The following is a 14174-nucleotide window of genomic DNA, read 5'->3' on the forward strand; positions in this document are numbered from 1 at the left end:
TTACAGCAATTAGGTGGTCTTGATGTTCCAGAGCAACAAATGCCTCTAGTTTGCGAAGGATCCTGTCATATTCCTTAAGTCAAGGACACCCTTTGCTTTCGAAATTATGACATGATGTGCTGGAGATGCAAAGGTAGGAATGATGACTGAACAAATGTACAGCTATTAAATAGCTGATGCCATAAATGAACTATAACAACAGTAGGCTTGGAAGCTTGATACTTTCATTAAAATGCCTCCGTCATCAACTGTGAAATAACAATTTGCACGCCCTTCACCATGTTCTCCCTGCCCGAGTCAACAAATGTTGACATTCAACCTTTTAGGCTAGACATGTTTAAAAGCACAAGCGCAGAAAATATGGTGAAGGGCAGTCATGCCATGATAGAGATACTCTTACACTGCAGAATATTGAAGCAGTAACTAAAGAAAGACAAGGTCTCCCAAGTGACGAGAGCATTACATGCCTTTTCCTAGCTGGAAAAGAATGCTGATTACTGAATCTGATTAAGTAAGGCAAGGCAGGCACCTCTGCTTGTTCACACAAGCACTCATGTCGGCTCATACGATGGTGCCTCATTTCGAATAAAGCTATCTGCTAGAGTTAGCCCTGATGTGTGTCCTCTCTGTCCCCATCCACCTCTTACTTTCTTGACCTTGAGCTTTTAAACAAGGTGGAATCACTTTTGCTGCGGATGTTCAAACAAAATAAAAAATTGAAGAAAGCAGGTGCTTCCCCACAATAAAAACTTAGCAAGACTACTCAGGTGCTTAATGCAAAGCCACTGCTACGCACTCCTCTACGCCTTTCAACTTGCATGCACACGGCCATGCAAACATGTTTCCCAGGCAACAAGCAGTTACTACAAAGTGTAGCGTAAATGCTGGTCCCACTGCAAGAGTGGACGCCACAGCACAACTCACAGGTGTGAATCGGTCATCTTGGGCCGTGTCTCCCGGTCGTCACCTCCAAAGTTGCCAACCTGGGGAGGCGGGGGCCTCCAAGCGTACGGGGGCTCCTCGGCAGACCCACTCACCGAGACGCTAGACACGCTCACTGCGTCGTCCCGGTCCCTAAGTTTGATCTGCGGCAGGGAAACGAAAATATTGAAGCAGCAGACGACATTGTCAGCTGAAAACAGACAGCACAAATGCACGCAAAAAAGATTTCGGGAGTTCTCTGCAACTCAAGTAACCAGAATGGATGAAAGGCCAACACTACCATATGAATGAATGAGTGAGTTATTAACTGCTCGGAACAGCAGAGGGGCATCAAGGGAAAAAAACTCAAGAGAGCTTGACGAGTTACTGAGCCCTAAACTTCTTGGCAGCAAATGCGTCAATAAGACAGCAAGTGCATGCTAGGCACAGAAAGAAACACATCAAACTCAACAAATAAGAAGAATGCAAATAAACAAAAATAAAACAACACACAAGCACTGAAAGTGAAACAAAGTATGCATCAGTACAGTAGTAGGAATAACTAAGTGAGGAAGTTGGCTTTAACCAAATGCTGATAGCATGAACTTCCGAGATCAATACAAGCTGCCTAGCGATTCTGCAGATTTTTAAGAAGGCATACGGACGTCACGCCACAACCTCAATCACAGGAATCCTTCCAGTTCCATGCATCGACCTTCAGTGTTGCAAGGAAATGAAATTATTTTCTATGATGCCTTAAATTCAAGAAATTGAAACTGCAAAACAGAAGTGCTCAAGTGAATGCATGAAGATATGAGGAAGGACACAGTTCAGAACCACAGCACACAAGGGCACAGGCATTGCAGTCAAGTTAAAGGAAGAGAGGCTGAGATGGTTTTGCCTCAAAATGAGAAGAGTTGAGTATACCACAGCAGCAGGAAGGCAATGAAATATGAATTTTATGGCAGGAAGAAAATAGGTTTTATAATGAATGAATTGTATATTTTCTTTAGATACATACAGAGAAACGAAGTGAAGCTAAAGGCCATTCGGCCTGATGGGATTTCACTATGAGGTGACATGCCTTAGGTGACATTAGAACACAAGAAGGAAATTTAGAAAACAGTGCTATTCAATGCAACATGATACAAATATAAGGAGCAGCAAAAATACATAAACATACACAAAAGAAAAGTATACTGGCTACACCATCTCTGTGTGCGACATATCAGATCTTTTGGCTTATAAACCAAAAGATCTAAGAATTCGAAAGCATTATATACATGATTTGCATGAGTACAGACATAAGCCAATAGACGTCAATAGTAGCGCATGCAATGTAATATTGACTGCCTACATTAGCCCATTCACAAAGAGTTCTTTGATGTGGTCCTTGAATTTCGTTATTGAGAGGTAAGAATTTATTTTTTCACCGACAGGATTTAAAGCAGAGGCATGCAATATTTAGTCAGGGCTCTATCATACCCTGTCCCTGTGGCAGGTACCTGAAGTCGCTGTTTACACAGTGAACATCTGAACGTAATTTCATGTGTTGGAGAAAAGTTAAGCTTGCTTTTGTGAATGTGAAGTAGTACTAGTTTATATTTTGTAGACTTGTCTCGCTTTGAGTATACAGTGTTCTTTAAACAGAGGGTTGCTAGACATTTCCCTCAGGTCACCGTAATAGATTTCAGATAGGTGGAGCAATTTTTTTTCTGTAGAACTAATAATTTGTCTAAGTTCTTTTCACTTGTACCCCATACAAGCATGCTATAGGACATGCGCGAGTAAAAAAGAGCGTGAGATATTTTCCTTCTCAGCCAAAGTGGTATGAATGAATTGAATTTAAATATGCACACGACAATCTTCGGGATGACTTGCATATACTATGCATTCGACAAACATCAACAGATGTGCAGCAAGCCCAACACACTTGACAGCTATAACACTTCATTGACTAGAATTTACAATTAAGTTCTGCAGGGTTATGTTAAAGGATTCCATCACTTATACAAACACAAATAATGTCTCTCATTATGTCTCTCTTAGATTGTCCATGTTCATTTATTAGTTCTGATGCCACTACTCTTATAGCATAATCCTGCAATATTGAAACTTGAATATAATGTATTAGTCAATTTTTTTGCCATGGTTAGCTTTAGATACCATTAAGGCAGACCTAAAAGCAAGCAAAAAAAAAAAACAATATACTACTGCACATGTCATAGGGCGCAGTGCAAGGAACCCCGACAACAGCAACTTTATATGAAAATGGGACAGAGCTTTTAGACAATTGGTGAGAAGCTTTGATATGTGTGTTTTTTAAAGGCTAAAATATTAGCTACACACTGTACAACAATGCAACATCATTTGGCTGTCTGCCTTTCCAATGTTATACTTTGCTTCAAAAGCATCTGCTCTGAAGTATAATTAATGTTTGTACATACAGGTGCTGTAAATTATTTATGTTAACATAGTCATTGTGAAGCTATGAATAGGGATGACTTGCATATACTATGCATATACTATGCATTCGACAATCATCAAGCATTACAGCTGAACAAAAAAATTTTGAGTCTGTATGCTAAAATTGATTACAAAAAATGATAAATTGTTTAAAACACCTGTTCAGAGCATGGCTATTTATTAAGAAAAGGTTGCTATACTTTTCATTATCCTTGTTTTGCTGATAACATTGTGAGAGCATGTAAATCAAAATGTACAAGATTAACGTAAACATCAACAGATGTGCAGCAAGCCCAACACACTTGACAGCTATAACACTTCATTGACTAGCATTTACAATTAAGTTCTGCAGGGTTATGTTAAAGGAATCCCTCACTTATACAAATACAAATAATATCTCTCATTATGTCTCTCTTAGATTGTCCATGTTTATTTCTTGGAAACTACGAGAGTGATATACAAGATCCTCCCGTCTTTTGGCAAAACATGGAGACCATGCATCATAGAGACTGTATTACAAAGCTCACTACTCAAACATTTCATATTGCAAGACCTAATGAAGAATACATTCGTGCCCCTTTAGCACTTATCATTCAAAGAGTATCGGTATTTCAAAAGCATGTGTGTTCAATCGACACATCATAAAGTTCCACCACATTACTTATATTCATATATGCCAAGTATCGCTGCTCATAGTTTGTTAGTTTCTGCAAATTCGTTGCTTTTTGTCACCTACTTATACATACAAGCCATTGTCTTCAAAAAAGACTTCAGGTGAGAGTATGATGCCATGTCCTGTACAGTTTTTCATTCTTTCTGGCATTCTCATTGCAATGAGCTGCATACTTCAGGCACAGTTTGTTTTATTCCGAAGCGATGATTCATGGTATACATCTCTCACTGTTGGTTGTAATGTGGCAACATGTTAAACATCTTTGGTATTGAGACCGAGGCTGACAATTTCTCCACCTGAGCATCTCTTACATTGTCACCACAACAGCAAATAATTTCCTCTTAAATGCAAGAAGAATATGTGAAGCTTCCTTGCAGGCTATACAGCCGACCTTTAGAAACACAAGTTGTTGCAGGCACACCTGCAGAGGGCCCTTCTTTTGCAGGTTCTCAAGAACATCTCTCTCCTAATGGTATTGTGGGTACAACCAAAGAAAGCGTTCGATGTCTCCCATCTCGTCATATGAAGTGCAATTCGAAATATCAGTACAACCATCTAAATAACTATGCGGGTGTATGAGCAGATCATGTCCTTATATGACTTACCGACCATAAATAATTCCAGGAAATGTTACCTCACCATCCTGCCTACAGTTCCAAAACATACTCCTCCCCTACTCTAACAAACATTTTCTTTTTTTTTTTAGCCCTACCATCACAAGTTTACCCTTCTTACAGTTGTATTTTTCTATTTCTGCTGTTCTGTTATTTGTTCTGGCATTGTCACATGAAATGAAGCCCCTCGGCTATGTAATGCCTCGGGGCCTTAAGGAGAAAATAAATGAAATGAGATGGTGATGCTTCTTCTCAACAAAACGGCATGGTTACACACGGCAAATGTGGCAGCATGCAAAGTTACCAAAGGAGAATACAGACACCTGCTTCGTACCATCGCTCATGGTAATAAAGCATCACAGTAATGAATGTGATGGAATGCAACTATCAATGCAGACGAAGGTGATGTGGGCTCACTTTTTCGAGTTGTGTGGCAACAGTCTGGCGCTCCGCTTCCAGCTGCCTTGTGAGCAACTCAAACTGGGCCTCCTGCACCATGAAAGGACAAAAAAGGAAATGCTAAAGTTAGGACACTGCTCAATGCATCCATTCAGTGGCCCGCACAAGAATCCGTAGGGAGCACAAATGCTAAGCAATGGCTAGAGATAGACAACATCATTACAAGAGTTTGCAGATTAAGGCATAGAATGGTTACTACAGCAACATACTTTACTGCTGTACCTGGAATCTGACCAAGCTGGAGCAACTGGTCAGGATGCACATAAGTAAAGCAGAAATTAAAACAAAGCAAAAGGCCTTGATAATACATCAAATGAACTTTTTATGTGCAACTACGTGTGGTCGGTCTGATATTCAACACACCATGCGGCATTAGAAATACTGCTATGTTTGAAGAATGTAATAGAGAAAATGAAACAAACCTAACACTTGTGTAACATACATGTACGGTAAAGGCACAGACAAGTGTCAAACACTGTGTGAGTAGCTATTTGCAAAAGAGACAAACACAACTAAATTGGCCTTCACTGCCACAAACTTAGCTTATAGCTATGGTTCATGTTAACAAACCATCAAACCTCATTGAAACTTACTGCTCTAGAACCTAGAAGCATGGTCTAGTCAAAGAGGAATGGCCTCCAAGACTGTCATAGCGGCATGTCTCTTGTCCTAGAGGCCATAGCCAAAGAAGTGTATATATTTTTCTTGCATTCGTAAGCATCATCGTTACGCCTCCCATGTGCACTACCAGAACATGCAATGGTACCTAGAAAACTGTCCACCTTATTAATCCACAATACTGAGTGTTTCTTTTAAGACTATAAAGAATTTTTAAACTACCTGTGGCACACAGCATAATTCTGCTTGTTAAACTAGATTACTCAAAGAGGTGGACACTACTTGCATGAGGTATCTAAATACATAACTGAATAATTAATGAAAATTCATCAACTTGGCTTTTCATTAATTACTCTACCGCACATTTTGTAACCAAGAAATTGTATCTGGTGAGCTTGCGAGGCATATATCCCTAGAAAAAATTCGAACGATGGCATGAGGTTTCAAGATATGCACCATGAAACTTACGGTAAAAATGCGCTGCTACTTTACGTACTTTTTTAACAAAACACTGTTTTATGAATTGAAGCGCAAAAGGAACCCCCCTGTATTTTGTCGCAATGAATATGAATACCTCAAAACTGGTGTCACCCTGAAAATTTGTTTTAAGTGAATATGCTTTGCGAACTGACTGGCTACAATTTGTAAATTGCAATATGTGGCATAAAATAAATTATTATAATGTTAATTAGTGAATTCCTTTCATTAGTCAATTATGTATCTTCATTTCTCGTGTAAGTAATGTGTGCCACTTCAAGTAAACCCATTCAAGGACTACAATTATGCCACTGCCACAGCAAATTTTTTTTTTTAATTCTGCACAATAAACACCTACAAAAATACGTGTTCGGAGGCTGTCAGTGCACGCTCTCGTCCATGCAAGCCTAAAAACTAGAAGTGGACGAATATCAACTTTTCCAAGTATAAATCGAATACTGAAAAGTCAAATCAAGACACATTTACAGCAAGAATATCTATTACAGTACAATTTGGTACATTGCCTGTATGAGCAATGCTAACAAGACAGGTAAACTATCAGGAACAAAGGATCAATTTTAAACACATCACTAACTGTCATTAAAATGAAACTGCAATAATAGAAGCACAATAACTTCAGAGCCAGCTTGCAAAGAAGCATTTCAAGAAAAATGGCTGCTGAATGGGTAGCTTTCCATAAACAAATGGTTGTGAAAAAAAAAAAAGATTAGTTGTGGAATGAGAAAAACTCCAAAGATGTTCGTTTCAACATGATTCATTGGGGGAAAAAAAGAAAAAGAAAAGAATGACAGACTACACAGGAAAATTTCGGTTTCTAATGTATGTTTCCACTGTAAAACCTAAAAAAGCTTCCATTACCCATTTCGTTTCCACACTGCATCGAAACCATTACTGTTGTCTTGCTTCCGATAATTTGCTACGCTGTTTGGCAGATCGAGAATCAATAACCAGAGTTTCACATTAGGTCGTTTTAAAATAATTGGTTAGTTTCGAATATCCACGCAACCGTACTAAAAACCGAAACGAAGGCACTCGCAGCAGGTACCAACGAAAGCCTACTAAACAAAGAAACGCGTGCTAGCAGCTAAGCAAAACAAAGTGTCTAAACGGGTAGTGCTTACTGACGTGAACTCCCAGCGCACCGGTAGCGGAAAGGAATTCCCTAGGTGCCGGCAGGCTGCACAAGACCGTGCAAGAAACGACACCGCGCAACACCGGCGTTGCCAGGCACTTGCGCAATTCGGCACCGAGAAAGTCTGGCCCACAGACTACATTCCTGCCTCTAAGCGCGGTCCACGGCGACAAGAAACATATTGTTACCATTCAATAAAGATTTACCTCCGCGGCCCCTCCGCGGAGTAGGGCGATTGTGAGCGGGTTCGGTTGGTTTGGTAGGGTGCCTCTATGTCCTCCACGCCCGATCGAGAGGCGGGCGAGGAGGATTACGTATCCTCCTCGCCTAAGAGTCCTCCTTGCCCAAGCGGCGGGCGAGGAGGACATCGAGGCACGCTAAGGTTCGGAGGTGATGAAAACGAGGACATTGAACAAGAACAATTCGTTGCACTAGCCTGCTGACGAGAAATTATTTTATTTTTTTTTTTGCTTGGAAAACACCTTTTCTCGCGTACGCAGTGTATGCGTGCAAATGGCCCATTGCAGAAATGGCCTGCAGCGACGGAAACGAACTGATCTAGGGAACAACGTGGCGGAAAACCGATTTTTACATTCTTTTTTAACATTTCAACAGAATTGAGGAGAAACAAAGATAAGCTAGAAAAATATTCGAGAAGAAAAAAAAAAAGAATGACACGGTCCAGACGCATGTTCTTAGCCAATAAAACAACGCAAAAGGGGGCTTAGCGACAGAAAAGTCAGATTCGGGCCACGCCAAGCCCCGGGGGAACACCAGGCGGGACCGAATTTGTCCACAAGGACAACAGGGAGGAACGCCATCGCGGCTTGCAAGTCGCGTCAAGAAAAACAGGGCGCCGGAAATGCGCACCAAGTCTCGCAAGATGACAACACCGCGAACAGGCCCGGCATGACATGGGTATTACAGAGGTAAAACAACCGAGACGATCGAACAACTGTTGCAGTGACAGTACTCGACAAGACAGACGCAGAAGGCACGGCATAAAACGATATAGGAGATAGAGAGCAGGGGAAAAGCAAATTATCAAGAAACGCGCGGCCGATGCTTTGTACGGAAGAGACGCGGCACAAAACAAGCGAGTGTTGCGGCAAAGCCACACTCCCCAAGGGGGACGAAAAAAGAACGTGCCCGCAGAAAGACTAAACACTACCAAAAGAAGTCGCGAGTACAAACAATAAATAAATAAGAACGAAGAGAACTAGACAAGCCTCGCCGGTTGTTTCGTTTGGGGAGACCGAAACGCACGCCACATATGCGACAGGGACCCATCCGCGCAAAGGAAACAAGACAGCCGGCGAATAGTTTCGTGGCTTCGCTCAACAGTTCATCGTTAGTTCGGTGCACTGCTGCCAGTAGTGTTGCCGCCGATACTCGAGCATCAGTAAGTACAGCTGTGAGTACGCGCTTCTCGCGCATTTCGGTCAGCACGCACGCCCTGGCGCGAAAAGAAGGGGAAAGAAAAGTAGAAAGCAACAAAAGGTTCACTTCCAATCGCCTGCGCTATATGATGATGCAGCTATTATAATACGACACATCGCGCCAGCCGCACACTGCAATTCCACCATATTGTCGAATTCCGCCACGTTGGCGTTTTGAGCCAATCAGAGAGACGGTAGCAGCCCCGTGAGCCAATCAGCGCTGACAAGGTGGCGACTTCCGACAATATGGCGGAATCTGAGCGCCCAGAATAGCAGTCCCGGAGCTATGGCTCCGATTTCCATCCGCCTAATGTTGGTAGAAATTGGAGCATCGCAGCGAGATTTCAAAGCTTCTCTAAGAGCTAACTGCCCGATTAAAGCGGAGTTATACGTTCAAAATCTTCAGGATAGCTCGTCGCGTTGATTCAGCGCGCCTATGTGTCCAAACAACCAAACGGAACACGACGATCCAAATTTCATCTTTTGTGGATCTTGAACGAGGAGACATCGCACGGAGCATGACCACTACCGCGATGCCCCGATACCCAGGTTTTCCCAGATCGATGGCCACTAACAAGAGTTCGGAGCGCCGTATGTAAGATCAAGTGGACTCGCTGTCACCTAGGGAGGCCAGCCATTTCGCGCATATTTCGCGTATTGTTTCTATATCTCTTTTTCTTTCTCTATCTCACAGGTATGTCATTCATCTTCTAAGCGGCTACTTGTTTTGAGCCGACACGTTTCTCGGCCGGCGTCAATTGACACACCCTGCATATTTAGTTGCTCGGAGTTTTGAGTAGGAGTGCAACAGACTATGGGCTCGCAACCACTATTAGGCATCCTTACTTGTCTTATGGGGACACATGGGAAGGATACATAGGCCACAGGCTACGTTACAGACACCGTGCAACACTGACGGTTCCCGTGTGCAAATTATTTTCCAAATGATAAAAATGCTTTCCAGGACCCGTGCCCGAGTTACCAGCCACTGCAAGTGCAGACCGCTTGCTGCGGGGTCGCAAAGATGGCGCATTTTCGCGCAACGACCAAAGTGGGCAAAAAACAATGCCAGATGTACTCCCGCCCAAGACAGAACGGCGACGTCAACTAACTTCCGTCGTAAACATACACAATCACTGTTCGTATACATCTAGTCACAGTGGCCGAGACGATCTCCAGTTGTGTGCATAATGTGTACGTGCGAACCTGCGCAGAGCCTCGAAGACCTCATTCAAGGGCGAAGTGCAGCTCTGCGCTTCCTTTCCTTTTCCTATTTCAACGGCACTCAGAACAGGAAAAAGCGCGAAAGTTACGCGGGCTTCGTATGCTGGAGTATTTGTAAGATCGAGAAGCTTGCTGAAGAAAGTAAAAAAAAAAAGCCATTATTACGCAGCTGCCGGCACGTCACACAATATAGGCAATTGAATGCTCGCTCCTACCACAACGCAAAACAATGAAAAGAAGAAAGAATGAGTCAAGATCCCACGCCTTCAGCTCTTTCAAGACAATTAAGTTCCCAAATTTGCATATATTAAGCAAAATGCTCCCAAGTCAATACAGGGACACATGCCCGTGGTATGGTGCAATACCCACACTTTATCACATCACATGGGAGTGCAATACGAATAAGGCATTCCACAAAATAGAAAATCCGAGTGCGGAGCAGTGGGAGAGCGTGCTCTCCAGCGGCGACCCTAGCCTCCAACGGAGGCTGGTGGATCATGCCCGACGAGCAGCAACGCTCAGTGGTGCCCTGGAATAGGGGCGCCAACCATGCAGGCCGGAGATCGTCATCAACCAATAGAAGATGAAGACATCCGGCCCGACCGCTGAATTACTCTTTCTAGAGCAATGAAGTTTACTTCCTCCTCCTTAAGTTGGCACTATATGACGGCGCGTGAGAGAATAAGCGCCTCAAAGCTGCCCGTGCCATGTCCCGCGCAACACAGCCAATGCTGCACGCAATTAACGAAAACGCTGTTCCACCTCCCGCGGCGGCGCGGCTTGTCGCAGAAGCTTCCCGGTCGCGTCAAATCGGCGGCGCTATCGATCATTCATCGGCTTGCGCCCTCTCTCTCTCTCTCTCTCTCTCTCTCTCTCTATCCCCAGCAGAGAAGCGGTGACGTCAGTGCCCGCCTCTTCGCGTGGTTACTTATATATCCAAGGAAGTGACAATGAGCGAGATATAATAAAAAAAAAGATAAACGATTACAAAGGAAGCAGACGAAGCAAAATGCCAATGTGGAAACAGCCAGGAAAAGAAGAAAAAAAGAAACCGTTTGGCCGGACGTTCAACGCGGCGCGCCGGCGACGGTGTTGACAGGAGGTGAGGCAGAAGGGACCACTTCCGCGACGGAGGGTCGAAGCCGACGCCGTCACGCAATAAACAAGCGCTTGTGCGTGCCTGCGTGTTTCGACGTCGGCGGTGGGCAACCCATCGGGCTGTCCTCACACGGTGCGGAAAACGGGATGGCGTGCGCGAGAGAGAAGCCGCAAGCTGTGCGTCGAGAGAGACTTCAACGGCCCCGGGAGGACTCCGAAATTGCTGCGGGCGACGAAGTAAAAGCGGCGCTCTCTAGAGAGAGGGGGAGAGAGACCGTCGGAGTCGACGCGTATATGAGTGTTGCGTCAGCGCACCTTTATATACTGCGGTGTTGCGTGCGAGAGGGGACTCGGGGTCGTTGACATCCGCAAGGGCAGTACAAGAAAGAAAATGCGAGCCACAGAAGGAAACTTGGCACGAAGAACCGCGCGAGACTTCGTCATCCCGGTATATAAGGCGTCGGTTACATATGCCAGCACTGCGCGCGACCGGAAGTCTCGGAACCGGTTGCACGCGCAGTGGGGATCAAGAGTATACCGGAACAAGATCGGTAGCTACGTTTACGTGAACGCCGTAAAGTCTCAAGCGAACGAAGTCAGTTCAAGTGAACCCTCCTGCAGGGGTTCAGTAAACGAAGTTCATGTAAAGGAGGCTAGCGAGTTGTAAACTTTAGGCTACCGATTCGGTCTTATCCGTAAAGCATCGAAGAACACACTGCCGCGGTACAAAGGTTCGTCAGAGCCTCAGGATATTTTTACAGCGAAGCAGTATATGGCTAGTTTCCAGCGGATCGATGTCCGTAGATCAATAAAGTGGGCCGATCCCGAAGACAGTGCAATACCGGGCCGACCCGCGGCGGCCGGAGGTAAAGCAGGCTTCAAGCACTCCACCAACTTGCCAAAGGAAGTTTAATGTCTTGGGTCCAAATACAACCCGTATCACATATTAAGCTGATAAGAACAGATACAATTTGACCGGCGTCGGCCCTATCTACGATCGCACCACCCTTTCTTTGTCGGCGTTCCAAACGCTTGCGTACCTCCTTTCCTTCCGCTCTCCCCTGGTGGCGGTCACGTTGAAACGTCACGCATGTCTAGCTTCCTCCGGCTCCTCAGGGGCGCGGTCCCGTCGTCCACGCGAATGTATATACAAATATAACCAAATCAATATATGAACACAACCAACGGAGGGAGTTTGGGGGGAACCAATTTGGTGTGGTTGTGTGTGACCACTCGTCGTTTTTTCCAGTGACCTCACAACCATTCCTGCACTGCGGGACGTCGAACAACGCACGATCGCCTTGGATACGGTTAAGAGGAAGCTTTAGCTCGGGCCCAACTCCGACGCGGCCTATTCAAACACATGTAAAACGCAAAAACGTTTTTATGAGGTAACCCCTGGACCGATTTTGATGAAATTTGTTGCATTTGAAAGAGAAAGTTAAATTCTAGTGACTGTTGGAAGCGGAATTTCGATTTAGGGCTTCAATTTTCTTAAAACGTATTTCAAATATTGGACCATTTGAAAAAAATAGAAGCACGAAGTTTACAAATTCATAGCTCTGCATCAAGAACTGATATCGCGGTTCTGTAAACGGCATCCATTAGATCATTCAAAGCGGACAAATTCAGTATGTCATTTTACATCTTACGTGAATGTGTTACGTTGGTTACAATGGTATTGCAAAAGTTGTATTTCCCTATGATTAAATCTTTTTATATTTATGTGTAACATATCAATTTTGTCCGCTTTAGATGTACTATTAGATGCAATTCACAGAATTGTATTATCATTTTTAGTGGTTGAGTTACGGAGTTGTAAACATGATAGTTTCGTTTTTGAAAATTTCCGATTTTTGCCAATTTTTAATAAAAAACTGACAATCTAACTCAAAAATTCGAAACCAACAGTCACTAGATTTTAAGTTTGTCTTTTAAATGCAACAAACCTCGTCAAAATTGGTGCAGTGGTTGCCGAGAAAAACGAATTCTCCTTTTACATGTATTTAGATAGGAGCACTCGAGCTAAAGCTTCCTCTTAAGCAGTGTGTGCCCTCGGAGTGCGGTGAGGTGCGTGTCTGTTCTACGTGCCGGGATTCGTTAGTAAAATGTGTCGTGCCGCGTTTTGCAACAATGCATGGATGTGTATACCCCCGGTGCCTCATTATCTTTTGAGGCTCAACACTGTGGAGGAGCGATTAGTCACGCCTCGCCTTCCATTTATGTGCATACGGCGTTTGACGCACGGCAATGGGCAGTTCGCCATTGAGGAGCCTACACACACGCCTTCGCTTACCTTCACAGAGTGGAATGGCAGTAATTTTTTTTTCTAGCAGTCGCATACACTTCCTCCCGGTGAAATGTAATAAAATGTCGCAATTGCGACTACCACGAAGACATAATTTGCTTCGTACACGTGACCTCGACGCGAGCGAGTTGAGTCAGAAGTCGAGCCGATCCATGCCGAGCCGACCATGCTTGCATGCATCTTGCCAAGCGGGTTGACCTAAAGCCCCGCCATACCCGTTTTCTCCAAGGCGCTGGCGCGTGTACGGGGAGGGGGGGAGTGCTTTAGGTTGACCGAATTCCGACAATCGCTCGTTCGAGGCGTTGCAAGGCGCGACACGCCAACGCCCACACGACCCAGTCTACCGATTTCAGGTCTGACAATACGAGTCGACTCACTTTATCAAGCGCGGTACTGCAGTGTCGCATTTTTCATTACACAGGATACCCACAACCGTTCTAAACGGCAGGCGACGCTCCCGGAACATTTCATATAGTTAGCGCTCTGCTTGCACGACTGCAAAAATTTTAGAGAAAGGGAAAACACAATTTAAAGCCCGATTTGCCCGATTTGCATACAGTCTTCCTCAAAGGAAACTAAGCCACCTAGCGCATGCCCACAGCCGACTGCTGGAATGCGCGAAAAGACCAGAAGTTAAACGAAACACTCACGCGACTATAACGCCTTTGTGTCTTGCATTTTGCCAGATCCGCACAACAGCACGGGCAGAGCAGCCCGCTGCTGT

The 14174-nt window shown here is 44.3% G+C and overlaps 1 protein-coding gene and 1 non-coding gene across 9 annotated transcripts in view; both read right to left on the reverse strand.

Annotated features, from left to right (window-relative positions):
- Positions 1-14174, reverse strand: part of p120ctn (adherens junction protein p120) — a 141253-nt gene that overhangs the window by 44616 nt on the left and 82463 nt on the right. For all 8 annotated transcript variants that reach the window (XM_075672625.1, XM_075672619.1, XM_075672620.1 and 5 more), the window contains 2 exons: positions 5092-5163; positions 925-1085 (listed from right to left, as the gene is read on the reverse strand). In XM_075672625.1, coding sequence (XP_075528740.1) covers positions 925-941 — 17 coding nt within the window. In that variant the 5' untranslated portion in view covers positions 942-1085; positions 5092-5163. The remainder of the gene's footprint in view (positions 1-924; positions 1086-5091; positions 5164-14174) is intronic.
- Positions 11951-12133, reverse strand: LOC142562588 (U2 spliceosomal RNA). The gene has a single exon (XR_012823934.1). It is a non-coding gene; the product is annotated as a U2 spliceosomal RNA (small nuclear RNA).

The sequence above is a fragment of the Dermacentor variabilis genome, chromosome 10, assembly GCF_050947875.1.
Source record: "Dermacentor variabilis isolate Ectoservices chromosome 10, ASM5094787v1, whole genome shotgun sequence".
NCBI lineage: Eukaryota > Metazoa > Arthropoda > Arachnida > Ixodida > Ixodidae > Dermacentor > Dermacentor variabilis.